Source organism: Mandrillus leucophaeus, unplaced genomic scaffold (assembly GCF_000951045.1).
Source record: "Mandrillus leucophaeus isolate KB7577 unplaced genomic scaffold, Mleu.le_1.0 Scaffold30, whole genome shotgun sequence".
NCBI lineage: Eukaryota > Metazoa > Chordata > Mammalia > Primates > Cercopithecidae > Mandrillus > Mandrillus leucophaeus.
The window spans coordinates 145,775-173,445 of NW_012103143.1; the positions used below are offsets into that span (position 1 = coordinate 145,775).

Sequence of the window (27,671 nt, forward strand, 5' to 3'; positions counted from 1 at the left end):
AAAAAAAAAAAAAAAAAAAAACCAATTGTATGTATTAATACATAATTTTAATTGTGTTCTGTACTATGGATGATGGTGATAGTATCTTACATTTTTGTCTCCTGACAAGAGACGTGAGGACCATGCCCTTGATCCCTCCAACAGACCAGAAACCCCCTTCATTAAAAAAAAAAAAAAAAAAAAGCCAATTGAGTGTCAGCCTTTATAATATGGTGACCTAAGGGCCCCTGTCTAAGCAAAAAACACATTTGGGACAGAGTGGAGCTTCTGAGTTTGAGTCTTGACTCCACCACTCCACTGGCTGTGTGATCTTGGGCATGTTACCACGCCTTTGCTTCCTCATCTGCAAGAAACATGTTAAAGCTCATGCCTGCCAAGGTAGTGAGGAGATGGAACAGGATCGTGCATATCAGACTGCCGTGTGGGGTGTGCCTGACTGACTTACTGCATACAGAACCCTGCTCATTGCTCACCGACTACTATTGCTCTTATTATTATAATTCCTTAGTGCCGTTTCAGTTTTGGACTCCTAAAATTGATAGAATCTAGATGTCTTTTTAGTGAGTCCTTCAAATTCTGGTTCCCTTGGCCAGGTTTCAGACTCACTTTGCTGGTTCTGTGCTGATATTTCTATTTTGAAGGACCCCATATGTCTGGAAGTGGGTGTGGAACTTTGGAATCCTTTGGTATGAAAGGCGCTTTGGGAACAGCAGAACAAGGCTGTGCTCTTAAATGGAGAACTTCTGAATGGATTAGGAAAAACCACGAGATTGTGCACATGTAGGCAGGCGTGCACACACCGCCTCAACTTGTATCCTCTCTTCCCTGGTTTCCTAGCACTGTTATTTATTTATTTTTCTTAATCTTGCTTTTTGTTCCCCACATTTTAGAGGATTCAGTTTATCGCTAGAACCAGAAAGAATTTCTGCTGATAAAAATTATTCCAGTTGTTGAATTTTCCCAAGACTTGAGCACACAGTGGCAACATAATTTGGTTCTCCAAGCTGATAACAATGAGCTCTGACAGTGCTTCAGTTAGGGCAGCCACAGAGGCAGACTTTCAGCCAGGACTGCCTGCTGCCTAAGTCGCTATTTCCACAGCACTATAAATAATGGCATTAGAGCCTAGTCCTTCATGAAATGATAGCCTACATATTACCGCTCTTGCCCCTTTCTCTCTGACACAGGCCTACACTCTTACCCTTCAGCAGCTGACATTGTCCATGGGCACAGTAGTGCAGACTGCTGGGACTTCCAGTGATGCCTCATCCATGTCCAATGCCAAACACTTGGTCAGACACAGCTGGAGTCCTGCTGGTGTTCCAGCATCCTTTGGTGGGGAGAAAGTGCTTTAGTGTTTATAGAAGCAGGAACAGAAATGTGGAGAAGTTAGGAATTTGTCCCCAGGAGGATTATTTGGGACATCTGGAAGAGCTAGTAAATAGCCAGCAGGTGTCCTCTAAGCCCAATCTAAGTTAAAGATATTATCAGGAGATGGATATGCTAATTACCTTGATTTAATCATTTCACAGTGTATCCGTAAATCAAAACCTGTTGTATATTGTAAATATATACAATTTTTATTTGTCAATTATAGCTTAATAAAGCTGGGGTAAATAAAGATCTTACTAAATGTTGCAGCCTTGACATGGAAGCAATACTGTAGCTGTCATAGGGCTTAACAACAACGCATGCTACTTTAAAACCTCCCGGCAGGGAGGTTTTTTTTTTGTGAACCCAGTTCATTCTCTTTAAAACATGTTTAATTAATTTGTCATATTGAGATCCAAAACTGAGTGAAATTACCTTTAGTCTCAGGTCTAACCAGAGCTTTTCCATGGCCAAGGCTGGGCGTGGTGGCTCATGCCTGTAATCCCAGCACTTTGGGAGGCTGAGGCAGGAGGATCACTTGAGGTCAGGAATTCAAGACCAGCCTGGTCAATCAGCATGGTAAAAGCCTATGTCTACTAAAAATACAAAAATTAGCCAGGCATGGTGGTGGACACTTGTAATCCCAGCTAATTGGGAAGCTGAGGCAGGAAAATCGCTTGAACCTGGGAGGCAGAGGTTGCAGTGAGCCAAGATCACACCACTATACCCAGTCTGAGCGACAGAATGAGACTCAGTCTCAAAAAAAAAAAAAAAGAAAAAAACATTGGCTGATCATATAGACAAGGTGTAAATGAGCTAGATCTGCAATCTGGAAGCAACCTGTTCTGTGGCTGTGAGCCATTACACAAGCCAAACCGTCTGAAGATCTGGGGTCCCAGGGTCTAGCTCAGGCTTGCTGAGTTAGTCCAGCAAATGGCCTGGAGCAGGGATTCTCAACTGGGGATGATTTTGCCTCCCAGACATATGGCAATGATTGAAGACATTTTTGTTTGTCACCAGTTAGGGGGTGGAGGGTTGCCACTACCAGCACCTGGTGAGTAGAGGCCAGGGATGCTGCCAGACATCGCACAGTACACAGGACAGACCCCCACAATAAAGAATGACCCAGCCCCGGCTGGGCGCGGTGGCTCACGCCTGTAATCCCAGCACTTTGGGAGGCCGAGGCGGGTGGATCACAAGGTCAGGAGATCGAGACCATCCTGGCTAACAAGGTGAAACCCCGTCTCTACTAAAAATACAAAAAACTAGCCGGGCGTGTTGGCAGGCGCCTGTAATCCCAGCTACTTTGGAGGCTGAGGCAGGAGAATGGCGTGAACCCGGGAGGCGGAGCTTGCAGTGAGCCGAGATTGTGCCACTGCACTCCAGCCTGGGCAACCGAGGGAGACTCCGTCTCACAAAAAAAAAAAAGAATGACCCAGCCCCAAATGTCACTTGTGCCAAGGTGGAGGAACCCTGGTTTAAAGTGTGGCATAGGGAGCCTGCTGTGGTGATCCTTGTTCCATAGTTTACTAGGTGACCCTGAACTTACTAGCCTGATGCTTCTCAGTATTATATGATTGACTCAGAGAAAGGACTTTGAGTCATTGGGAGGAAGTGGGATATCTTTTATATTTTCTGTCTCCTGTGGTTCCCTACAAGAAACAAAAAGATTCACTAAAGCCAGTACCTTCCCTGCATCTAAGACCTACAAACCCAAAGTCACCGCTGGTGACTTTGAATTGCTGTCTGCATAGCAAGAAGCAGTATTAACAAGTATGAAAATCTGGTTATGTATCTGTATTTGCAAAGGAAATTTTTAATATTTATGAGAAATGCTAATAAGAGTTGGGGACAAATGGAGAATTAATTTACACCTAAATGGCTTAATATCGGGTGCCTTTCTGCTTAATATATCCTGTTAGAGGGTATTCTGGATGTTCCCACCAGGCAAAAAGCATTTGGCTACCGTGAATGTCTTTAGTCTCAAAATCAAACACCTGAACCTAGCGTGCTTCTTTCTCTGGCAAGCAAAGGAGTCCTTCCTGGTGTCCTTCCTGGGCAAGGGTATTCACTGGATCCAGGGTCAAAGACTTGATGGATGCAGTAGCAAAGCCATCTAAATTTTGAGCTTCTCTTCCCTAGTGACATCTCGTGGGAGTCAGAATTTCTGGGTTCTGAATCTCCCTGTGTTACTGACTTGATGACAAAGATAACTGATCCCTCCAAAACCTAGTTTTCACAGAAATGTACCCTCCCCCGCACATAACATAAAAGCCCTGAAGATTTTATGAGGTTTGAGATTAAATGAAAGTATTTTAAGTTTCATAGAGACCTAGTAAAACAAATTAAAGTGGTAGTTACTTGGATCAGTGATAACTAATTCTTATAATTTTTGCAGATGGAATTGGCTGCTCTAGAAAAATTTAAATCTACTTGGATTAAAAACCAAGATGACAGCTTGACTGAAACAGACACTCTGGTATGTATGGGTCAGTTTCCTGTTTCAGCTATTTCAAATATAGTGTTTGTCCCTTTAGAAATAAAGGCAGAAGGACCCTCAGGACCACCCTAGAAATTTCACCTAAATCTACGGGCTTATGAATGTCCTGCGCTCTCTTTCTCCTGAAATACTTACCTGTGGAATGTAACATACTACCTGGTGTAGACACCGAGTTGCTCTCAAACTTAATATACCAGAAATGTCCTGCCCTTTAATAAAGAGCTGACCACATGCTAGTTGGGGAAACTTCTCACCATCTGTCACCAACGTTCTCCCTGGAAAATCGTCCCTTCCTCCTTGGGTATTGCTCTTTCTGCAGCCAGGCAACCCACAACATTCAGTCTCTGACTGGTACTGGTCCGTGTTCTAAGAGCTGCTGGAGCTGCCCAGGAGTGCAGGCCTAAGCCCCAGTGAAGTGGAATTGAGTTGGTTGGGATGCCCAATTTTTTTACATGTTGAATTGCACACACATTTACTGTGCACCTGCTTGTGCTGGGCACTGAAGATGCAAAGATGAGCGAGCCACAGTTTGTATCCCCTGTACTTCCCTGGGTCTCTGCAGAGTCCCAGGGAGGTACTGGGGATGCAAATTGGGGAAACGACGTCTGAGCTGGGCTTTGCAGGTTACATCAAAGTTCATCCCATGGGACCAGAGGTAGGACCCTTGTGGGGAAGGAGCAGAGAACTTTACGGAATGCTATCTAGGGATGAGCCTCACGGTGGAACCTGCTGGGAGTTGACTAGAATCTGTGACAGAATTATTTTAGCCTTACGTTTTCTATAGTAAATAAGACTAAAGATCTTATATATTTAGGCTTGATTCAAGGTTAATTTGAAACTCACTACCCTAACTTACATTTTCTAGTTCACCAGTAATCTGAATAATCCAGCTTCCACTGTGGCCCCAATGTGGTCCATACTGCACGTGGCAAGTACAGTGTGGCCTTTTCAAAATTAAATTCCAATTGTGTCACTTCCTGATTAAAACTCTTCAGGGATTGGCCAAATCTCAGCAATTCAATGTTGAGTGAGTAAAAGAAGTCGAATACCAAAAAATGCACGCCATAGGATTCCAGTTCTGTGAAACTCACAAACGGGCAAAACTAATCCATGAGAGTGACGTCAGCATACCTGTTACCCAAGGGACAGGGAGGGGCATAGGGAGCCCTCAGGAGTGCTGGAACGTTCTGTCTTTATCTGGTTAATGGTCACCTGGGGGCATATTTGCATAAAAATTCAAGTTGACTATTCTAGATTTGTGCTTCTTATTTTATAGAAGTTATGCCCTCAGTAAGCATTTTGAAAACATAAAGACAAGGCAGAGGCAGGGAAGTAGGCAGGTATGCAGCCTGCATGGAGAGCAGAGTCCTTCCTGAGGGCTGGAGCATTAGGGAGGTAGTGGGCCCGGGGAGGAGGCATGGGTGATTAATTTAGAAAGGTGGCCCAGGCTGGGTCATGGCGGGCCTCAGAGGCCCCACTAAGGAATCAGACTTGGCCAGGTGTGGTGGCTTACACCTGTAATCCCAGCAATTTTGGGAGGCTGAGGCAGGCATATTGTTTGAGCCTGGGGATTCAAGACCAGCCCAGGCAACATGGAAAAACCCCCATCTGTACAAAAAAAAAAAAAAAAAAGATACAAAAAATTAGCCAGGCATGCTGGCATGCACCTGTACTTGGAAGGCCGAGGTAAGATAATCACTTGAGCCCAGGAGTTCAAGACTGCAGTGTGCTGAGACCATGCCACTGCACTCCAGGCTGTGCAAGAGAGCAAGACCCTGTCTAAAAAATTAAAAAGGATGTCGGGAGTTTAAGATCAGCCTGACCAACATGGAGAAACCCCATCTCTACTAAAGAAAAAATACAAAATTAGCCAGGCATGGTGACACATGCTTGTAATCCCAGCTACTTGGGAGGCTGAGGCAGGAGAGAATTGCTCGAACTTGGGAGACGGAGGTTGCAGTGAGCCAAGGTTGCACCGAGGTTGCACCATTGTGCTCCAGCCTGGGCAACAAGAGCAAAACTCTGTCTCAAAAAAAAAAAAAAAAAAAAAAGGGTGATCTGAGGAAAGGCAAAGGCCTGGGCTCAGAAGGTGGGATAGAGAGGGTGGATGTGAGAGTGTGGCCAAAGCAGGGACAGACAGTGGTGGCGTGGGGAGGAGGAAGGAAGGGAGAATCTCAAGGGAGATGCAGCTGGCTTTGGCCAAGGTGAGAAATGGGGCTATGGCCCTCTCTGGTCTTCTAGACCAGATAAGGTCTGGTCAGGGCGCCAGGGAGATGCATCTAGGGGTCCCCTCTTCACTCCTGGAGACAGCAGGTCATCAGTCCACTCTTCGTTTGCCGGCAGGTAGTTTGTAACTGGATATTTACTGGATTGCAGCATACAGTTCCCCCATGGGCTGTACTCAGTCACCGTGAACAGTGGCGATTTTCCTTCGCCTGAGGCAGGAGGTTTAGGACCACTTGCTTTCAGGAAAAGCGAATGAGTAACTCTCTTCAGGATGGTGATGGGGCCTGGCCAGTCCAAGGAGGCTCCTGGGTGGTCACTGAGTGGGAGGTCATCTTCACTGTTTCCTCTCCTCCATGGTAGGAAATCACCGACCAGGACATGTTTGGAGATGCCAGCATGAGTCTGGTTGTGCCAGAGAAAGTCAAAACTCCCATGAAGTCCAGCAAAACAGATCTCCAGGGCTCTGCCTCCCCCAGGTACTGCAGATGGAAAGGAAGCAGAGGGTACAGGCTGCAGCTGTGCTCAGTGTTGGCTTCGGGGCTGAGGTAAAGTGGGGCTGGCAGCGGCTTTGGGATTGGAGGGGCTATTTCACCACCCTTTCTCCACCTCCCTGGCAGCAAAGTGGAAGGGGTACACACACCCCGGCAGAAGAGGAGCACGCCCCTGAAGGAGCGGCAGCTCTCCAAGCCCCTGAGTGAGAGGACCAACAGTTCGGACAGCGAGCGCTCCCCAGATTTGGGCCACAGCACGCAGGTACTTCTGCGTCCCCCCAAAACACCAGGACCCTCTGAGATTCCCTGAACTTCAGGCTCTATTTTATTGGCTTCCTTGGACAGTTAGTTGGAGAGAAGAGGAATACTTGGAAATGCGCTGAACAAAAACTCTTGAAGAAAGACTAAATTAGAGAGGTCTTCCATATTCCTTACTTACTGCCAGTGTGGAATTGGCTTCCACGCCGACCTCTAGGGCACAGGCACTGGAGCCAAAAACGCTGTGTGGTCCCGGCCTGTCCGGCTGCGAGTGTCGATTCCACACCACTGGTGTCTCTGCCTCCATCAGACGTCAGTCTGGAGATTATGCCATGAATCCGCTGTTGCAGAGGACAGCAGCCTCTGGATCTCGTGGGACACCCTGACCCGAGCTCCCGACCTGAATCGGGAGCTGTGGTCGGTCATCGTGCTCTCAAGCCCAGAAGCCAACAATATTAAACTATTTCAATGGAAGGACCTGAGAGTGGGCTGGAGAAGAAGTCAGAAGCAACTGGGCCTTGGGAATTGTGTTCTCCTTTTGAAGGCCTGTGGTGTCAGAGATCTGGGACAGGGATTTTCCCAGCACACCTCACACAGTTCAGTTCTGCTAGGGTTAAACAGCCAGCCTGTTCATTCCCCTGATAACTTATCAAGTGCATTGTCAGTATGGCCTCCTGAGCTCCATGCTATTACATGGCTGAAAATGAACTTGAGACTAGAATAGCCCAGTGCCTGGGGTGAGGTATTGTCCTTCTTGTTAATCACTGTTCCTGAAATACCTTTTGTTCCCTCAGACAGCAGGTCCCCACACAGCACTCACTGCCACTCTCATTATTTCTCTCCCCACTGCCCTCGTTTCCGTTTCTCTGAGCACCTGCTGGCCGCCCTCTGCCTCTCTTCTCCTGGTTCTCATGCTGCTGCCCCTCCTGCCACCCGCACTGTTTCCCATCCACGAGGCTTGCTGCACCTCCCTCTCCACCTGCCCTGGCAGGACAACCACTGTGGCTTTGTTCCTTCTCTCCGTGTGTCCTCTAAGGACTCGCTTTGCTGCTGCTTTCTCCTCCTTTCCATCGTGGTCTGGCCAGTGGGAGACTGAGTCTCCCTCCCAAAGGCCTCGTATCTGTTCTCTCTGAACACCCCTGCTCCAGGGACTCCGCATGCACCAGTCCAGCAGCCCTGTCCTCAGGCTCCCTGGGGACTCCCTAACAAGAGACACTTTTGTTCCTGCAGATTCCAAGAAAGGTAGTATATGACCAGCTGAATCAGATCTTGGTGTCAGATGCAGCCCTTCCAGAAAATGTCATCCTGGTGAACACCACTGACTGGCAGGGCCAGGTAAGTGCTGAAACTGCGAGACCACGTGGGGTTCTGGAGGGCAGGCAATGCCGGGGTGCATTGTCAGTGTGGCCTCCATGCTGTTGCGTGGGGAGATGGGAAACTCACCCCTCCATCAGCCCCCTCCTGCTCTGAACTGAGCTCAGAACTCTGAGTTCTAGTCCAACTTCTGTCATTGTCCAACTTGCAGGATCTTAAGTCACTAACTTTGCTGTACCTCAGCTTCCTTATATGTTAAAAAACGAACAAACAAAAAGCAACAGTAATTCCTCCAGGGCGCCAGGAGCGTCAGGCAGCATAGCGGAATGGAGGCGCCCTCGAGAAGCACCTGGCTGTGACCTCCAGGGCTGCCCCTGTGAAGGCAGGTCAGCAGGGCAGAGCATCCCTGCCTGCTCCCTCAGCGCTGTCCACCTGACTTAGACACTGGTGCCAGGGACACCTGGAGTGTCGTAGCATGTGAAACCCCCTAAGCCTTCCCATCTCTCACACTCTGCATGTCTCGTGGGTCAGCCCCACCCTCTCCTTACTGGCAGTCTGGAGACCTGACTGCCTTTGCCCAGCTTCAGTCTGAACTGCAGAGGACAGGGACCCTGCAGCTCGGTCTGGGCCTCGCTTGCCTCTTGGCCCTTGTGAAGGAGTGATGTGTTCTCACCTGTGTCCCTGCTCTCCTCCCTCCCCATCTCAGTATGTGGCTGAGCTGCTCCAGGACCAGCGGAAGCCTGTGGTGTGCACCTGCTCCACCGTGGAGGTCCAGGCTGTGCTGTCCGCCCTGCTCACCCGGATCCAGCGCTAGTAAGGGCTCTGGCCTCCGCTCTCCTGCCCTTAGGGATTCCCTCTGACTTCATCTTCCCACCCTGACTTCTAAGCAATTATAGACCCTCTTGGCCTCATCAGACTAAGAATCTGCAGAGGGGCGCATGTTTTGGGGGGTGGCGGCAGCAGGCTGTGAGGCTCGAGGCCCCTGCAGACCCCAGAGGATCAGGGGTAGAAATATCAATTCCTGTGCTCCCTGCCTCCCTGCCTGGACTCCTGCCATGCCTTGACTTGCTTTATCCTCTTTAACCCATGATGGAGAGGACACACAGGTTTTAAAAAGATCTTTTATTCCTTCCAACTGCAACACGCTGGTAGACATTCAAGAGTCAGTGCTTCCCCCATCCTTAGGGCCCTCTTAAAAGGCCCGAGTCCCTTGCCCTTGTAAAAGAGAACTGTGGATTCCAGGCTTGGGGGCACGCACCCTGCGTTAGCTTCAGCTGTTCTGTCTGTTTCATGGGCAATGCCCTCTGACCCCGGATTTTCCTCTTGGTTGTGAAAGCACTGTGGCTTATTCCCTGTATGATCCTGTCTGTTTTATTTTGTGGATTGGTTTGCTTTTCCCTGTGGGTTGTTGAGATCACAGAAAGTCAGCTCTGGGCCACCCGCTGGGCAGGGTCCTGGCACCGCCTGAGCACTGCTATGACACTCCCCTTCCTCCCCAGCTGCAACTGCAACTCTTCCATGCCGAGGCCAGTGAAGGTGGCTGCTGTGGGAGGCCAGAGCTACCTGAGCTCCATCCTCAGGTTCTTTGTCAAGTCCCTGGCCAACAAGACCTCCGACTGGCTTGGCTACATGCGCTTCCTCATCATTCCCCTCGGTAAAGACGGGCGGCACCAGGAGGGCATCGGGCATGAGGGTTCTGTAGACAGATACCTTGTCTGGAACAGGATGGTGGGGTTGGGACCTAGAAAGGGACAGTCAAGAAAACCAAGGCCATGACCAGGGACAGCTGATCCCACACTGTCTCATCTCCTGACCAATTCAACACCTCTGGTTTTCCATCTACCAGGTTCTCACCCTGTGGCCAAATACTTGGGGTCAGTCGACAGTAAATACAGTAGTTCCTTCCTGGATTCTGGTTGGAGAGATCTGTTCAGTCGCTCGGAGCCACCAGTGTCAGGTAATGGCCCCGTGTAAGGAGCTTACTTCCACCCCCGGGGTCCACAGGTGCCAGCCTGGCTGCAGAAGGAGGCCGAGGTCATGCTGCTTTCCTCCCTGCAACTCTCACCTTCCCGGTCACTCTGCCCATTCATTTTTCCATAAGTGTTTATTAAGTGGAGGCTCACTGTGCACAGCCCCTCCACTCTGCCTGTTTTCATCCTCTGCTATTTGCTCTGCTCCTGTTCATCTGGAAGGAACAACGGCCATGCTGGCATAGTGGGCAGGGCATCTCTAGTTGTAGAGATGAAATACAAGGAGCAGAGAATAGCAGTCAAGTGACGAAACAGTCACTTGATAAATGAATAACACCACACCAACCAGGTGCTTTCTTGAATATCAAATAAAGGTGGCAGGGGTCAAGGGCCCAGTGGCTCACACCTGGAATCCCAGCAGTTTAGGAGGCCAAGGTGGGTGGATCACTTGAGCCTAGGAGTTTGAGACCAGCCTGGGCAACATAGCCAGATCCCGTCTCTACAAAAATTAGCTGGGCATGGTGGTGTGCGCCTGTAGTCCCAGCTACTCGGGAGGCTGAGGTGGGAGAATTGCTTGAGACCAGAAGGTTGAGGATGCAGTGTCATCACGCCACCGCGCTCATCACGCCACCACGCTCATCACGCCACCGCGCTCATCACGCCACCACTCATCACGCCACTGCACTCATCACGCCACTGCACTCATCACGCCACTGTACTCGTCACGCCACTGTACTCCAGCCTGGGCAGCAGAGTGAAACTCTGTCTCAAAAATAAAATAAAATAAAAATTAAAAAATAAAGGTGGCAGGTATCAGAATGAGGTTGAGCTCTTCCAGGCTGAGAGGTAGTGAGGGCCTGGCGCAGCTGAGAAGGAGGTGATGGCAAAGGTCTGTGGGGTGGGGTGAGGCTCCTTCAAGCCACCAGATGGATATGCGCAAGGACAGGCAGGAGCAAGTAGGCATGAGAAGGGTGTGAGTGGCCCAAGAAAGAGCAGGGCTTCGAGGAACTGCAAAGATTGGAAGGGAGAGGACCATCCTTGGGCTCATAATTCCTTCAAACCAGAAGGACCGTAAAGCCCCATCCTTCACTCAACTTGAGAGTCTGACGGGTCTCAGGAAGGGAGCCCTCTCCGAGAGGGTCTGCAGGTTTGCCAGCTGAAGTCAGTGGGGCAGTTAGTGATCTCTTGGCTTTTCTGCAGAGCAACTGGACGTGGCGGGGCGGGTGATGCAGTACGTCAACGGGGCGGCCACAACACACCAACTTCCCGTGGCCGAAGCCATGCTGACCTGCCGGCATAAGTTGTAAGTTTGACTTTGAGGGGTTTCTTAAAAATAGGTTGGGTGGGTTAGAGGAATCTTGGGTCTTCCTTGCTTTTTCACATTTTCCTTCTCCACATTCTACATTCCTTCATAGGAACCCAAAAGGATGTGAGTGGTTTTTACCGCCACCTCCCCAGCACTCCTTCCTTGCCCAGAGCCTTCCACCCATAGGAGCCTGAGTTCATCAGTTTCCTTGCCTGCCCCTCAGTATAAAGCAGCCCATCCTCATAGCTGGAACTCAGACGTGGGAAGCAGGGAGCGTAGTTTGCATGATCAGGTCATTTGCCCTCATTTTGTGAGCTCCACATGCCCACCAAGTCTCAGACCTTCCCCGTGCCGCCCCGGGATGTGACAGGCGGAGGCAGCACAGCATCCTGGACTCCGCTGCAGCCACAGTGAGACAGGAAAGGCCCATTCCCCGGCACTCCTCCCTGTCTCCCCTACTAACTGTGACGCTGTCCTGTGTCTCCCAACAGCCCTGATGAAGACTCCTATCAGAAGTTTATTCCCTTCATTGGCGTGAGTACTGACTCCCTCTGCTCGACACCCCACCCATTCTCCTGGTCTTCCTGTTCCCCCTTACGCAGGAAAACGAAAGATTCACCTAGAACAGTGGTTCTCCAGACACTGGAGATTTTGCCCCCAGGGGCTACCTGGCAGTGTCTGGAGATGTGTTTGGTTGTTATACTGGGGGCAGCCAGTGGGTGGAGGCAAGGGGTGCCACTGGTCATCCTCCAGTGCACAGGAGGTCCCGCAGCAGAGAATGGCTTGGCCCCAAGTGTCAGTAGTGCGGAGGTGGAGAAACCCTGGGCCAGGACGTGGATTGGGCTGTCCCTTTTAGTGTCCACCTTTTCCAAATCACAAACTGTTGCTGGCTCCATCACTGGTGACTCCTGTTTATTACACCAGGCCCTGACCTTGCTGCCTTTGCCCAGGGAATGATGTCCAGACGTGGCTCAGGGGAAAGGGAGCTGCCTCGGCAGTAGTGGAAGGCGGCATTCAGAAAAGTCTGAAAACAGATACTTTTGTCTTCATGGTTGGATAGGCCACTGACAGGAAGGCTTTCTTCTTTCCTTTTCTATTTAGCTGGGGAGAAATCTCTATACTAGTAAACTTTGAAAGTCAAGGAAGAACCCCGTGGATGTCTCTGATGGCAGGTGCGCTGCTGGCCATCTGTTCATCAGCAGCTGGGCCACAGGCTCAGCCTGACCTAGGGAGGGGCCCGGGGAAGCTGTGCAGCCCTGCCAGGGGCCGGAGCATGGCACCAGAGCAGGACCGAAAACTCCGATTTCCACTTACAAAAGCTTTGCGTTTCCCTTCCAAACCAGCTTTTATCTTTATTTTTAATTTTTTTATGAGATGGAGTCTGACTCTGTTACCCATGCTGGAGTGCAGTGGCACGATCTCAGCTCACTGCAACCTCTGCCTCCCGGGTTCAAGTGATCCTCCTGCCTCAGCCTCCAGAGGAGCTGGGACCACAGGTACATGCCACCACGCCCAGCTGATTTTTTTTTTTTTTTTTTTTAGACAAGAGTCTCACTCTGTTGCCAGGCTGGAATGCAGTGGCATGATCTCGACTCACTGCAACCTCTGCCTCCCAGGTTCAAGTGATTCTCCTGCCTCAGCCTCCCGAGTAGCTGGGATTACAGGTGCCTGCCACCAAGCCCAGCTAATTTTTGTGTTTTTAGTAGAAACAGGGTTTCACCATGTTGGCCAGGATGGTCTCAATCTCTTGACCTCATGCTCCAGCCACCTCGGCCTCCCAAAGTGCTGAGATTACAGGCATGAGCCACCGCGCACGGCACGCCCGGCTAATTTTTGTATTTTTTTGCTGAGATGGCATTTCGTCATGGTGCCCAGCCTGGTCTCAAACTCTTGGACTCAAGAGATCCACCTATCTCGGCCTCCCAAAGTGCTGGGATTACAGGCATGAGCCACCATGCCCAGCCAGCTTGTATCTTTTTATGTAATTTCCTTGAGGCTCCCTTGTAGCTTCTAGACAGGGAGGGGCTCATGTGGATGATGGGGCCTAGCTCCGTGCTCTTCCTGCTCTCTGCACATCCAAGATGTGGATGTCTTGAGTGATCTCAGGAGATACCTGAGCTGGGGAAATCCAGCAGCCCCTTCTCGTGCCTTGCAGAGCCTCCTATCCTGCAGTCTAGCCACTCCCCGGTTAGCCCCTGGGCTGCTCCCATAGCCACGTTACAGGCCCCAGGACCATGGCCCATAGCTGCGGCTGGTGGTTTGACACATCTTCGTGGAGCTGTGAGTTGCTGCTTACTCAGGCTTCGCAACCGAGAAAGAGATAACAAATTTAAAACAAATTAAAAACCAAAAGAGCTAGCAACCTCATCAAATGCCAGGCGAACAAGGAGAAAAGCGGTGTTGTATCCAGGAAGCCCCAGAGTGGCAATTTGTTCCTCTCCAGGAATCAAAAGAAGGGCGCATAGAGAATCGGGACAGACTTCAGCGAACACAGCCTTGCTGTCACAGCAGCCTCCAGGCAACCACCTGCAGGCCTGTGCGGTAGACTTTGCCCCACCAGGGTCTAGCCCTCTGGACTCCCAGCCCAGCTGCCTCTTTGCTTGGGACTGGGCCCAGGTGATAGGGCCCAGGACTTCACCTGTCACTTCAGACCACAGCCTGGATGCTCACCTAGTCTGTGACTGTGTTCTTTTCTAGCCACTGGAGGGCCCAGGCTGTCCTTTCCAGAATTCTCTATGGAGAATTGAAAATTCCTAAGGAATCCCCTCACCCCCATTCAGTACTCCTCCAGATTCCAGTAAGACCAGAGAGGAGAGGGCTGGTGTCCACAGCTTAGCACATCCACTTGGCCTATAGACACTCCCACCTGGCAGAGACAGAGCCATCTTCCTAGGCCCTCTGCCCACAGGACCCTAGAGAAACGAGATCGGGACATCACAGTGGTTCCAGCCTTCAGCTCTTTATCCCCAGAGAAGAGCTGCAAAGTCTCGCTTGCCCCACCTCATTGTTGCAACTAGGTTTTGTTTTGTTTTGTGTTGTGTTGTTTCTACAGCTGGGCTGCTCCAGATTTGCAAAGATTTTTTTATTTACTTATTTATTTATTTAACGTATTTATTTATTTTGAGATGGAGTCTCGCTCTGTCGCCAAGGCTGGAGTGCAATGGCACGATCTCAGCTCACCGCTTCCCGGGTTCAAGCGATTCTCCTGCCTCAGCCTCCCAAAGTGCTGGGATTACAGGCGCCACGCCACCACACCCGGCCCAGATTTGCAAAGATTTTAAAGCTGACAATAAAATAATGTGTAGTGATGGCTCTTGTGCCAACCATCTGTTTCTGGTTGGATCAGAACATGCCTGCTGTAATAGGAGGATCTAATGAGTGCCTCTTCTCTCCTTGCAGGTGGTGAAGGTGGGTCTGGTTGAAGACTCTCCCTCCACAGCAGGTGAGCCTAGGGCTTCCTTGTTCTGTGGAGTGAGGCTGGTGCCCTCCCTGTCTTCCCTCTAGTCCAGTAGGCCAGAAGTTAAGCTCTGGATGTCCTGAGGGAAGTCAGAGCTTGAGCAGGAAGCCTGTGGGTGCCCTCACTCCCCCGCTGCAGTGGTGGCTGGGGGAGGTGAGGAGGAGCCTGGGGCCAAAGGAGGAAAGCAGGCCATGGAATGGGAGGAACCCCGGCTCCTTCCCACCACCGAGTCAGGGATAGCTTCCTCTGGCCAACTGTGTTTGTCGTTTGTCCCCTGACAGGCGATGGGGATGATTCTCCTGTGGTCAGTCTTACTGTGCCCTCCACGTCACCACCCTCCAGTTCAGGCCTGAGCCGAGATGCCACAGCCACCCCTCCCTCCTCCCCATCCATGAGCAGCGCCCTGGCCATCGTGGGGTAAGGCTCCTGCCCGTACCTGTCCTGCCATGCCCTTCATCAGGCCCACCCGGCTGATTCCAGTGACAGGCATATGGGCTTAGAAGGTAGCCACAGGAAGCCAGGCGTAGTGGTGCACACCTTCGGTCCCAGCTACTCAGAGGCTGAGGCAAGATGATTGCTTGAGCCCAGGAGTTTGAGGCTGCAGTGAGCCATGACTATGCCACTGCACAGTAGCCTGTGTGACAACAATACCCTATCTCTCCAAAAAAAAAAAAAAAACCCAAAACACTAAAGTTAGAATTCAGAGACATGTCACTAGCCGGCCTGGTCATGGGAGGACACTTTCTGCCCTGTTTCACAGTATTGGGCTGAATGAGACAGTGTTGGCAGAGAGGCCTGTAAAGTGCTGTGCAAATGTCTTGTTATGGGACCTCCCAGGTGGTAGAAAGAGCATGACACTTGGGAAATAAAACACACTTGGATTTGAGTGGTTCTGTCTTCTGTCTGTCCACTGCCTTAGCTTGGACAGGTTACTGAACTTGAATTTCATCTAATGAAGAGAGGTGAAATGGCCACCTTGCAGGACTGTGGAGCAGGTTACATAAGAACATGGAAACCGAGCGCACTGGCTCATCCTGTAGTTCCAGTCACTCTGGAGGCCAAGGCCAGAGGATCGCTTGAGCCCAGGAGTTCAAAGCTAGGCCTGGGCCACATAGTGACGTGGATTGGGCTGTCCTTTCTAGTGTCCTCCTTTTTTCTTCTTCTTTAGAGATGTGGATTGTCTCCTTTGGTGACAGTCAGAGGGCCTCTCTAAAGGAAACAATCCACGCCTCTAAAAAAGAAGAGAAAAAGAACATGTGTGTCAGCGCCTGGCACTGTGAGGCGGCCCTGCTGAGGTGCTGTAGCCGAAGCGGGAGCAAGCAGCGGAGCTCAGGTTCAGGCTGAATCTCTGAGACCACTGGAAGCGGTGATCTAGTAGGAGGCCATGTCTTTAGGATCTCAAGTATCTACAGTTTAGATCAAGGGTCCAGGAGCAGGGGGCAGAGGGAGGGTGAAGGGGTGGGCTCCTGACAAGAAGAAGCTGAGGTGAGGAGAGCAGGCATGGTCAGCACTGGGAGGGAGCAGCCTTCCTCCCTTCCCCCATTTTGCTGCCTTCCACCTTCCCCTCTTCCCTTTCCTTGTAGCAACAGAGAGGATGGCATTGGCCGGTGACTTCCCCTGAAGTGCCAGTGAGGTATTGGGTGGCACGAGGCCTGCCCCGGAGCTAGAATCCCAGTCCCTGGTCTCCCTCACCCTTTGCTCCTCAGGGCACTTCCCTCCAGGGTCTTCTGGAGGGAACAGTAGAGGAAAGGAGGAAGTACTCTGCCGGATTCTGCTCTGGGGACCTCAGGTTCCTGGCCTCCTGGAGTCGTTTTCTCTCATCTCGCCGCTCAGCAGAAGGGTTTCTGTCCAGCATGGATTTGGGCAGCCTTGGCAACAACCCTTCCCTCCACCTCCTTTCCCTTCCAAGTTAATCCTGTTTTTTAATGGAACCTCTGAAATAAGGCAGAAAGAGAAAAGTCAGATGACTTTCCTAGCCTGTGTACCTATTGTGTCTGACACCTCCTTTCAAGACACATCAGCCCTTTTCCCAGGAGCTAAAATTATTGCTGAGCTAAGAGTGCCATGAAAAGGACAAAGCTACAGGTCAGGTGGCACCAGCTGCTGTCCTGAGGCTGCACTGGAGCCGCCCACAGGGGCTTCTGCTGGGCGTGTGCGTGTGTGTGTGTGCGTGCGTTATGTGTGTGTATATGCATGTGCGCGCATGCACTTACATACACACACACTTTCTTCATAAAGCTTCCTCCTCTGCTGCCCTCATCATCCTGTGAAGCTTTTATTCGGTTTCCTTTTCGTGACTTGGGCCTTTATTTTTCCCTGCTTTGTTCTCAAATCAACCTGATTCCCCTCTCCCACATGAGCTGCTCTGTGTGTCTGGAGGGAACAGAGCCGCAGCCTTCTTCAGCCTGCCCTCCCGGGGGCTGGCGTGGCCCCTACCCCATTGGGCCCATGTAGTTGGGAGCTGAAGGCAGAGCTGACCTCTCCTCTTTGTTCCCTTTCCTCAGGAGCCCTAATAGCCCATATGGGGATGTGATCGGCCTCCAGGTGGACTACTGGCTGGGCCACCCCGGGGAGCGGAGGAGGGATGGCGACAAGAGGGACGCCAGCTCGAAGAACACCCTCAAGAGTGTCTTCCGCTCAGTGCAGGTGTCCCGCCTGCCCCATAGTGGGGAAGCCCAGCTTTCTGGCACCATGGCCATGACTGTGGTCACCAAAGAAAAGAACAAGAAAGGTAAGTGCCCCCAAGGCCAGGGAAGACCAGGGGCCACCAGGCCTCCTGTCTCCTCTCTCAGGATCTGAAAATAAATCTGCTTTTGGGATATTTGGGATGAAGAAGCATCCCATGGTCTGGCATGGGGTGCAGGGGGCAGTCCCACCTCCCCTTGAGGGACAAGGCCATTCCTTCCGTCATACAGGAAACCAAGGCTGCAGAGTTGCTTGGTCACTCTGCTGAGCTAAAGCACTTTAGGGGCTGGGGCAGCGGCTGCTCTGTATTGAAGAGGGCCTTTCTGGCCACTGCTGTCTGGGAAGGACTGCAGACAGGGAGAGGCCTCTCTGTACCACAGCTCCGGGTCCCTGTGACGCAGGAGCAGAGCACTTGCACCCAGCCCTGGAGGCCGCTCCAAAGAGGCTTCATGAGCAAAAGGAGGTGGTTGTGTTTTCAGGATTAAGGGGCATACAGTCCATTCTGGATAGAAGGGGTAGATTAAGGAGCTGGAGGTAGAGTTGGAGCTGGCTCAGCTCCTGTGCATGGAAATGAGGCAGGAACCCCCATGGCCAGGCCAGTGCTGCACAGTGCCTGCCACCATTGGTGTCAGCTAGGGACCCACAACTGGCTGTGCACCTGCAGCGCTGGCATGACCCCGACCCTGCCACCTTTGGGTGCTCCAAAGCAGCTGTGCCTATTTCTGTGTGTGCCTCCCCTCTGCAGAGTTCCCCTGAAGGGGGATCAGACAGGGTTGTGCCAGGCCCACAGCCAAAACCCACGGCCTGCAGCACGGAAACTTGCAAGGGGTTCAGCAGTGCCCTCCCTGTCCTTGCTTCCTTTCTGGAGTGGGAGTGGAACGGGGAGCACTCTCCGGCATCCCCAGGGCAGCGTGAGGACAAACTCATGCTCCACTGGCTCCTGCACAGAGTGTATGCCTGATAGGGAGGCAGGCCCCTGCCCCACAGGCTGCCTGGAACGTTCCAGCTGGAAAGGACTTCAGAGACCATCTGGACCAAGGTCTTCGCTGAACAGGCGAAGATATCGAGCCCCAGGGGGAGGAGTGGGACCTTAGCCAAAGTCACCAGCCCAGTGCTGGGACCGGGTCAGGAACCTGAAGATCCTGACCCACAGCCCAGTGCCAGGGAGGAGGGGTTGCTTTGCAGATCACCTCCCCTCGCCACAGGAAGAAGGGAACAGTGGGGGCTGGGGAGGAGAGGGGTGATGGCTTCCCCAGGGGCTGGGACACAGGTGGCCTTGCTTGCTTTCCAGTTCCCACCATCTTCCTGAGCAAGAAACCACGAGAAAAGGAGGTGGATTCTAAGAGCCAGGTCATTGAAGGCATCAGCCGCCTCATCTGCTCAGCCAAGCAGCAGCAGACTATGCTGAGAGGTGCGAGGGCGGGCAGGGCCGGGAGGGCAAGAAAGGGACTGGAGAGGGAGGCAGGCAATGGCCCTTCCCTAGGGGCCCTGGGGAGATGGCCTGAGCAGTTCGGTCACCACTCCTCTCCCTGTCACCCCCAGTGTCCATCGATGGGGTCGAGTGGAGTGACATCAAGTTCTTCCAGCTGGCAGCCCAGTGGCCCACCCATGTCAAGCACTTTCCAGTGGGACTCTTCAGTGGCAGCAAGGCCACCTGAGGCCCTGTCTCCCAGCCACTTTCCCTCCTGGCACTGCCACCAGCCTCACCGCCTGCGGGCAGGGGGAGGCCAGCAGGCCCGGGCCCAGCATCCCTTCCCTGGCACCAGGGTCTGCCTCTCACTTGCCCAGGTCCCAAAGGACACTGCCACAGGGACGCCTCCCCTCCCCTCCCCTCCAACCCATCCCTGCGCAGCCCCTCCTCGTTCCTGCTTTTCCCCTTCTCCCTCCTGCTCCAGGCCCAGGGCGTGATGGTTTTGCCTTCTGGTACCCATAGTCCCCAGGACTGAGTACTCCAGGCCTTCCTTCATCCGACTTCCAACCTCCTTCTTGTGGTATCAGTTTCCTTCCCGGAAATGGGAAAGCTGGAATCCTGGTCCCCAGCAGGAGAGCCTAGTCCTCCCCTGGCCCCTCCAGCCATCAGGGTGCCCTCTAAGACGCAGCTGCCAGATCCACTCACTCTGCCTCCTCCAGCAGGACCCAGGGCCACTTTCCACTCTTGTGGGGTTCTCTGCCTGCCCTAGAACTTCCCAAGGGAGGGTAAGGGGGTACCCTGAGCCCACGGGACCCCTGCTCCACAGCTCACAGGGGCAGGAGGCAGCTCCCCCACCGCCAGGACCCTGTTGCTATGGTGACACAGTGTTTCGAGGACAGAGGGGCCTCACAGTCTCTCCCACCACCCGTGCACGACTTCCTCACCACCCCCAGGTTCCCTGCAGATGTCGTGTGTGTCCTGAGTGTTTCTTTGATTCTTTGCACACCAAGTCTTTTGGTTGTACCGTGTGACACACGCTGTGCACCAGTCACTGTCTTCACGACTTCAGCCCTTGTTGATGATGCTCCTGCCTCTGTCTCCCAGCCCCTCACCCAGCACAGCTCTGCCTGGACTTGGAGAGATGGGAGGCAGACCGCCACCACCATACATGCTATCTGTGGCCCCTCAAACATCCCATTTCATCTCCCATTCATCTCCCTCCCACCACTGTGTCAGTTTGTCTGCCTTTCCTTGCTGTGTTGTTCCTCCTCCTTAGGCCCCAGCCTGGGCCCAGAACCATCCTCCCAGCCAGGTTTCCCTCCAGCAGGCTCCTTCCCTCCCTGTCACCTCCCTCTCACCAACTGAGGGTCTGAGCCCCTCAGTCTTGACCGTCCATGTTCTCAGGAGTGGTTGAGGACACAGGGCCCCAGCCCAGCCCTCCGCGTCCCCCAGCCCAGCCCTCCGCGCCCCTCAGCCCGGCCCTCCGCACCCCACAGCCCCTTTGGAGCTTTTCTCTTGTTCTCTCAATCCTTCCCAGAAGTTTTTGCACAGAACTCCATTTTGAAAGTGTTTTTCTCATTCTCCATACCTCCCCCAAGCTCTCCTCCTGCCCTTTCCAGGGCTCAGCCGTGCTGTCCTGAGCGTCTCCTGGGCCAGAGAGAGGAGATGGGGTGGGAGGGACTGAGTTGATGTTGGGTTTTTCATTCAATAAACTGGTGATTTCTTACCGACTGCCTTGGGCTTCTGTGCCCCCTCACTGTGCCGCAGGAGCCGCCCAACCCCTTCTCCACAGTGCAGCCCAACTCCGGTGAAAATCCGCCAGGAACGTGGGTGGAAAGAAGCATACTCCCATGTTCTCAGTCATGGAAACAGGCATGAAGGTGTCTCACCTGGCATGAGGCAGGCAGAGGTCGGAAACAGGAAAGATGCCATTTCCACACCAAAAGCCCGTTTCTCCCCAGGACCCACCATCCCCAAATCCCACTTCCCAAGGCAGTGACGTGTTGAGTGTGGCTTCCCCATCTTCTGATCAAAGGTTAGAACTTAGCTTCTCTCCCCTGCTCCAGGTTGGTGAAGTCTGAGCCAGCGGGGTCTTTGCCTCTGCAGGTGGAGGGAATAGGGCTGAGGTCCATCTATGTTCCATCTGAGGTCCATCCCTTTCCTGCCTGCCCTTGACTTAGAGATGGAAAGCAGTAGTAGCCACTGTTCCCTGGGCGCCCGGTTCTTCCCCTGGCTTCCAAGACAGGCCTGCACAGACAGCCTCCCTCATGAAGAAGGGCCCAGAGGCGGCCTGGCGCAGTGCCTCATGCCTGTAATACCAGGACTTTGGGAGGCCAAGGCAGGCAGATTGCCTGAACTCAGGAGTTTGAGACCAGCCTGGGCAATGTGTCAAAACCCCGTCTCTACTAAAAAAATACAGAAAATCGGCTGGGTGCGGTGGGTCACACCTGTAATCCCAGCACTTCGGGAGGCTGAGGTGGGCAGATCATGAGGTCAGGAGATCGAGACCTCCTGGCCAACATGGTGAAACCCCGTCTCTACTAGAAATACAAAAATTGGCTGGGTGTGGTGGCACGTGCCTGTAATCCCAGCTACTTGGGAGGCTGAGGCAGGAGAATCACTTGAACCCAGGAGGTGGAGGTTGCAGCGAGCTGAGATTGCGCCACTGTACCCCAGCCTGGCGACAGAGTGAGACTCCACTCAAAAAAAAAAAAAAAATTGCCGGGCATGGTGGTGTGTGCCTGTAATCTCAGTTACTCAGGAGGCTGAGGCAAGAGAATCACTTGAACCCAGGAGGCAGAGGTCAGAGTGAGCTGAGATCATGCCACCACACTCCAGCCTGGACGACAGAATGAGACTCTGTCTCAAAAAAAAAAAGTGCCCAGAGGTGAAGGCTTGCAGGAGGGGCAGCGCTTGGCATCCTTGCCCTGCAGGTACAGCCCCAGAGGAGTTGATGGCCATCCAGAGCCTGCTGTTACTGGCCTCAGTCTTGGGTTCCCCAAGCCCTGTGCCCAGAATTCCTCACATAGAGAGGCTCGGGGACCCAGCTGTGTGGCTGTGTGCAAACTCCCTGAGCCTAGAAAATGAAAATCATGCCTGCCTTCTAAATGAGGTGATAGCGGGGCTGGTGAGAGGAAAGCCCAGGAGAAGCACATCCTGCCTAGTGTGACCTGGACCCAGGGCTGAATGTGGCTGCAGAGCAGGGTGAAGTGCCCACGAGGCCTTCCCAGAGCACAGCCAGGCAAGGGCTGCAGGGCAGGAGCTGTACGGAGCTGGGGGCCAGGGAGCTCCAGTGGAGGGGGTGGGACAAGTAGACTTGGACCCCAGCTTCTGGCCCTCTTAGGTTCTGTCTTAGACCTAGGAGAGAGGGTGAAGGGTGAACTCTCAGCCCGTCTGCATCTGACACCATATCCTCAGCCTCCCCTTCTGTGGCAAGAAATGCCCCACCCTGCTGCCATCTTCGGGGCCCATCCCTCTCCACTCCTTGAGGGCTTTGCTCTTACAGTCGTCTTCTCTCCTGCACCGCGGGTTCTCCCCTCTGCCGGGACTTTCCACCCACTTACAGGCATTTCAAGTGGATATAGCTCAATATTAAAGATCAGAGACTTCCAGATTCCCTTCAGCTGCCATTCTTTGTCTCTGCTCCCCTTAGAGCAAAACTGTTCCAAAGAGCTGTGTGTGTTTCCCGTCTCCATTTCTGCCCACTCCCTTCCGTTTTTTTCCTCACAGTCCTGCCAAAAGTTTCCTTTCCAAGGTTGCCAGTGACCTGGGTTGCCCAGTCCTCTCAGTAGCATTGGATGCAAATAATCACCTGCTGGAATCTTTTCACCTGGCCTGTGGACAGCTCTGTGCTCTCTCACCTCCCTGGCCTCTCCTTCTTGGCCTCCCTTGCTACAGTGTCCTCAGCTTCCCAGCCTTGAAACCCTGGAGGACTTGGGGCTCCAGCCTCTCATCTAGCCTCCTCTCTCCCCACACTCAGCCCTAAAGGGAGCTCACTCGGCCCCATGGTGTGAAACGTGCTCTCCTGGGGAGACTTACCTCCTAGTAAATGCAAACTCCATTCTTCAGTTTTGAGGCCGAAAACTGGGGAATCCTTGATTCCTGTTTCTCTTGTACCCACCATCCAATCCATGAGCAAATCCTCCAGGCTTACCGTGACAGTGCCTTGCCCCTTCCTCTACTGGAAGGGGCAAGATTATCTCTTGGAAGGGGCAAGATTATCTCTACTGGAAGGGGCAAGATTATCTCTACTGGAAGGGGCAAGATTATCTCTTGTCTGGATATTGCAATAGGCTCCTAATTATCCCTGCTCACACCCTCTTCTCCCCATAGCCTGTTCACTCAGTAGCCAGAGAGATCTTTCAGAGCTGAGCAGATCGTGTTGGATTGCTGATCCAGGCTGTGCAGTGTCCCACCCTAGGCATGTAAGCTGAAGCCTCACCTGTGAGGGGCCCACATGGTCTGACCTCCCAGGAGCTGCCAGATCTTAATCCCTCTTATGCTTCCCCTCCTCACTGGCCTCTCAACATTCCTCAAACACCACTTGGCCTTAGGGCCTTTGCATGGACCTTTGGTCCTGTCCATCTTGCTGCTGCCCCCAGGCCCATGTGGCTTGCTCCCTCATTCAGATCTTGGCTGAAATGTCACCTCAGGAGGCCTTCCCTTCTCCGACCCCTCTTTTTTTTTTTTTCATATTCATATTTCCCACTCCTTGGCATTAATTATTCATTTGTCTCTCCCACAAGAATGCAAGCTCCAAGAAAAGAGGAAATGTTTTTCCCTGTTATGTCCTTGGCACCCAAAATACTGCTTGGCCCATCATAGGTGCACAATAAATATTCGTTTACAGAATGAAGTTCCCTCTTGCTGCTGGAATTGGGTCCCAAATCCGGATGTGCTACTCAAGACATTTTAACTGATGCCTTAGCCCAGAAGACACCTGGGTTTTCTCATAGGCTCAGAACTAAGAAGATAGACTCCTACCCCGACAAAGACAAGGAAATCAGCTGTGTAGCAACAGTTAGGAGCACAAGGCAACTCAGGTGGAAGGTGCTGACTCAGACCCTTGAAGCAGCTCTGCCCAATCACCAGGAATTAAGGCTGGGCCAGAGCAGAGCTGCCCACAGGTCCGCCAGAGACTAAAGGCAAAGGGTGGCATTTTGGTGCAGAAAGTGGAAGAGCCTCTATCTAACCTGCACACCAACTCCAGACTGGTTATATTTTTAAGTATACGGTTTTAGAATACCTTTATATTTGCAGAGAAGTTGCAAAAATAGTAGAAAGAAAGCCCTGCCAGTTTCCCTTAATGTTAACATGTTACATTCATGTACATTTGTCATAACTGGCGAGCCAATCATGATGCACGATTATTAACTAAGGTTCCTATTTTGGCTGAGCCCAGTGGTTCACGCCTGTAATCCCAGCACTTTGGGAGGCCGGGGTGAGTGGATCATCTGAGGTCAGGAGTTCAAGACCAGCCTGGCCAATGTGGTGAAATCCCGTCTCTACTGAAAATACAAAAATTAGCCGGGCATGGTGGCGGGCACCTGTAATCCCAGCTACTCGGGAGGCTGAAGCAAGAAAATCGCTTGAACCCGGGAGGCAGAGGTTGCAGTGAGCCGAGATTTGTACCACTGCACTCCAACCTGGGCAACAGAGTGAGACTCTGTCTCAAATAAATAAATAAATAAATGTCCCTATTTTATGCGTATGTCCTTAGTTTTTCCCTAATGTCCTTTCTTCATTGCAGACTCCCACCCAGAATGCCACACTACGCTTGGTCATTCTGTCTTCTTTTTTGTTGATTTTAGAGACAAGGTCTTGCTCTGTTGCCCAGGCTGGAGTGCAGTGGTGCCATCTTAGTTCACTGCAGCCTGGAACTCCTGGACTGAAGCCATCCTGTCACCTCAGCCTTCTGGGTATCGGGGACTACAGGCATGTGTCACTACACCTGGCTCTTTATTTTGATTCATTTTTTGGTAGAGATAGGGTCTTCAACTGACCTCAATTATTAATCTTCCTACTTTGGCTTCCCAAAGTGCTAGGATTACAGGCGTGAACCAACACATCTGGCCCATTATGTCTTCTTAGGCTCCTTTGGGCTGTGATATTTTCTCAGACTTTTTTATCCTTATTTTTGATGACCTTGACAGTTTTGAGGGGTATTGGTCAGGCATTTTGTAGAATGTCCCTCAGGTGGGGATTGTCTGATGTTCTTCTCATGGCTGGACGGAGGTTATAGGTTGTGTTGTGGGGAGGAAGACCTCAAAGGTGAATGCCCTTCTCAGTGCAGCCTGTCAAGGGCACATGCTGTCAACATGGCATTACTGATGAAGTTGACGTGGGCTCCTCACTGTGAAGTCCCACACACCTGCTCCCATGCTGTTCTCTTTGGAAGGAAGTCGCTGGTGCAGCCCACACTCAGGTGAGGGGTTGATTATCCCTACATGCATCATCTGGGATTTTCTTGTACAGGAGGTTTCAGACTAATCTTTAAACTGCTTCTTTCACCACCCCTTTTACCTGCTGTGTCCAAGGATTGATAGCATTAATAGCTGTCACCATCACCTACAGGGCATTTCCTTTGAGCCAGGCTGCTGCTGAGTGCCTTACATGGTTTATTTCATCGAGCATCTTACATGGTTTATTTCATCCTTAGAGCAGCCCTCCCTGTGAAATCAATTCTGCTGATTCCTTTTGCAAAGGAGGAAACCAAAGGTCAGAGCCTCCCCTCCCGACTCTAGAGCCTCCCCCATCTAACCACTTATGTTGCGACTTGAACGCTCACAGTCATCCCAGACTTCACATGGCCAAAGCAAGACTCCTGATTTCCCTTGATCTTCCCCAGTGGGTAATGGCACCAGCATCCATCCTGTTACTCCAGCCAGAAACCCGGACTCATCCACGCACCGCCCCTCCCAATCCATCAGCAACTCTTGTCCATGCTGCCTCCCAAACACTGTTTCCAACTGTAAGCCAGGGCACCTTCCTCGCATAGAGTCCTTCATCGCCCTGTCCTCCTAGTGCCCTCTGAATAGAGGCCAGCCGTTGTCCACCAGGCCCATGATCTGGCTCCACCTGACTCACTAGCTTCACTTCTAGTTGCTTTCCCCCTCCCATGCTCACCACCCTCGAGCCACACCTGACCTTTCAGTGCTCACATCCCTCTCCCAAGCCCAGAGTAAGCTCCTTCTCCTTTAGGATGTGGCCTTTGTATACCTCCTCCAAGAGCCTTCCCCAACCACCCCACCTAAAGCCTGGTTGTTAGCCTCTGTCTGTCGTCTCTTCAGTCATAGAGTTCACTGTTACCTGCAGCAAATGTCTCTGTACCACATTCGAATGAGAGCTCCAGGAGGACAGAGACTCGAGCCGCTGGACTCATTGCTGCAGTATCCAGCACCCTGGCACATGGCGGACCCTCGATAAAGGTTGGTTCAATGCGTGAGTGAGGGTTAAGTCACTTGTCCAGTGCACACAGATCGGCTGAGAAGAGATCAGGTTTCTAAACCCCATCATCTGACTGGGGCCATATCTCAGGGCCCTAGTCAGATCCTATCTTCCCAACCATCCATATATCTGGCTTTTATTAACTTCCTACTAGTTCATGTCCTAGGTACAGCATGAACCTAGGTTGGGTCCCAACCTATACAGGAACTCTAAGGCCAGTAGGGGAGAAAAACAGACCATCGCCACACAGCGTGATAGGCTGCACTGGTGCACACAGGAGGGATGTCCACCCTGCCTTCTCAGGAAGAGGTGTCCAAGAAGATGTCCCAAAGGGCATGACACCTGAGTGGCATCCTGAAGACATCTGACAAGGATGGATATTCTGGGCATAGGAAGTAGGATGTGTCAAAAGCAGAGGTAAGGGAGAATGTGGCTGATGCTGAGAACCACACAGGGCTCAGTGAGGCTGGAGATGATGGTGATGGTGAGTGAGGGGGCAGGAGCAGAGGAAGAGTCCAGGCCCTGAGGAGCCTCATAGCTGTTACTGTTACTACTGTGGGCCGGAGCAAGAATTGTACACTCTGTCCCAAGAGACAGGAGAGCTGGCAAAGGGACCTAGGTGGAGAAGTGAGACGACAGATTTTAGAAAGATCTCCTTACTACAACACGCCAGGAGAAACAAGACCTGCTCTGCAGACTGGCAGATGAGCTTGAGGGCTACAGCAACCATTTAGAAAAGATGTGATGAGGACATCGTAAAGGTGGAAGGGTTGGAGGGAAATAGATAAATATGAGAGTGACTTAAGAGGTTGGATTAACAGGTTTTGGCAGCTGGTTGGAAAACAAAAGTTGAGGCCGGGCATGGCAGCTCATGCCCGTAATCCCAGCACTCTGGGAGGCCAAGGCAGACAGATCACTTGCGGTCAGGAGTTTGAGACCAGTCTGGCCACCATGGTGAAACCCCACCTCTACTAAAAATACAAAAATTAGCCAGGCATAGTGGTGGGCAACTATAATCCCAGCTACTTGAGAAGCTGAGCCACGAGAATCGCTTGAACCTGGGAGGCAGAGGTTGTGGTGTGCTGAGATCGCGCCACTGCACTCCAGCCTGGGCAGGCGACAAACCGAGACAGACTCTGTCTCAAAAAACGAGGCCAGGCGTGGTGGCTCACACCTGTAATCCCAGCACTTTGGGAGGCCGAGGTGGGCGGATCACCTGAGGTCAGGAGTTTGAGA

At 52.1% G+C, this 27,671-nt stretch overlaps 1 protein-coding gene across 1 annotated transcript in view; it reads left to right on the forward strand.

Annotated features, from left to right (window-relative positions):
* PACS1 (phosphofurin acidic cluster sorting protein 1) overlaps positions 1 to 20,720 on the forward strand; it is a 60,595-nt gene extending 39,875 nt beyond the window's left edge. The window contains exons 10-23 of the mRNA XM_011986906.1: positions 3,770 to 3,850; positions 6,458 to 6,573; positions 6,715 to 6,850; positions 8,077 to 8,181; positions 8,867 to 8,973; positions 9,660 to 9,814; positions 10,007 to 10,117; positions 11,331 to 11,433; positions 11,928 to 11,970; positions 14,836 to 14,878; positions 15,175 to 15,310; positions 17,398 to 17,624; positions 18,870 to 18,989; positions 19,121 to 20,720. Coding sequence (XP_011842296.1) covers positions 3,770 to 3,850; positions 6,458 to 6,573; positions 6,715 to 6,850; positions 8,077 to 8,181; positions 8,867 to 8,973; positions 9,660 to 9,814; positions 10,007 to 10,117; positions 11,331 to 11,433; positions 11,928 to 11,970; positions 14,836 to 14,878; positions 15,175 to 15,310; positions 17,398 to 17,624; positions 18,870 to 18,989; positions 19,121 to 19,236 — 1,599 coding nt within the window. The 3' untranslated portion in view covers positions 19,237 to 20,720. The remainder of the gene's footprint in view (positions 1 to 3,769; positions 3,851 to 6,457; positions 6,574 to 6,714; positions 6,851 to 8,076; positions 8,182 to 8,866; positions 8,974 to 9,659; positions 9,815 to 10,006; positions 10,118 to 11,330; positions 11,434 to 11,927; positions 11,971 to 14,835; positions 14,879 to 15,174; positions 15,311 to 17,397; positions 17,625 to 18,869; positions 18,990 to 19,120) is intronic.
* Positions 20,721 to 27,671: the final 6,951 nt, after the last annotated feature.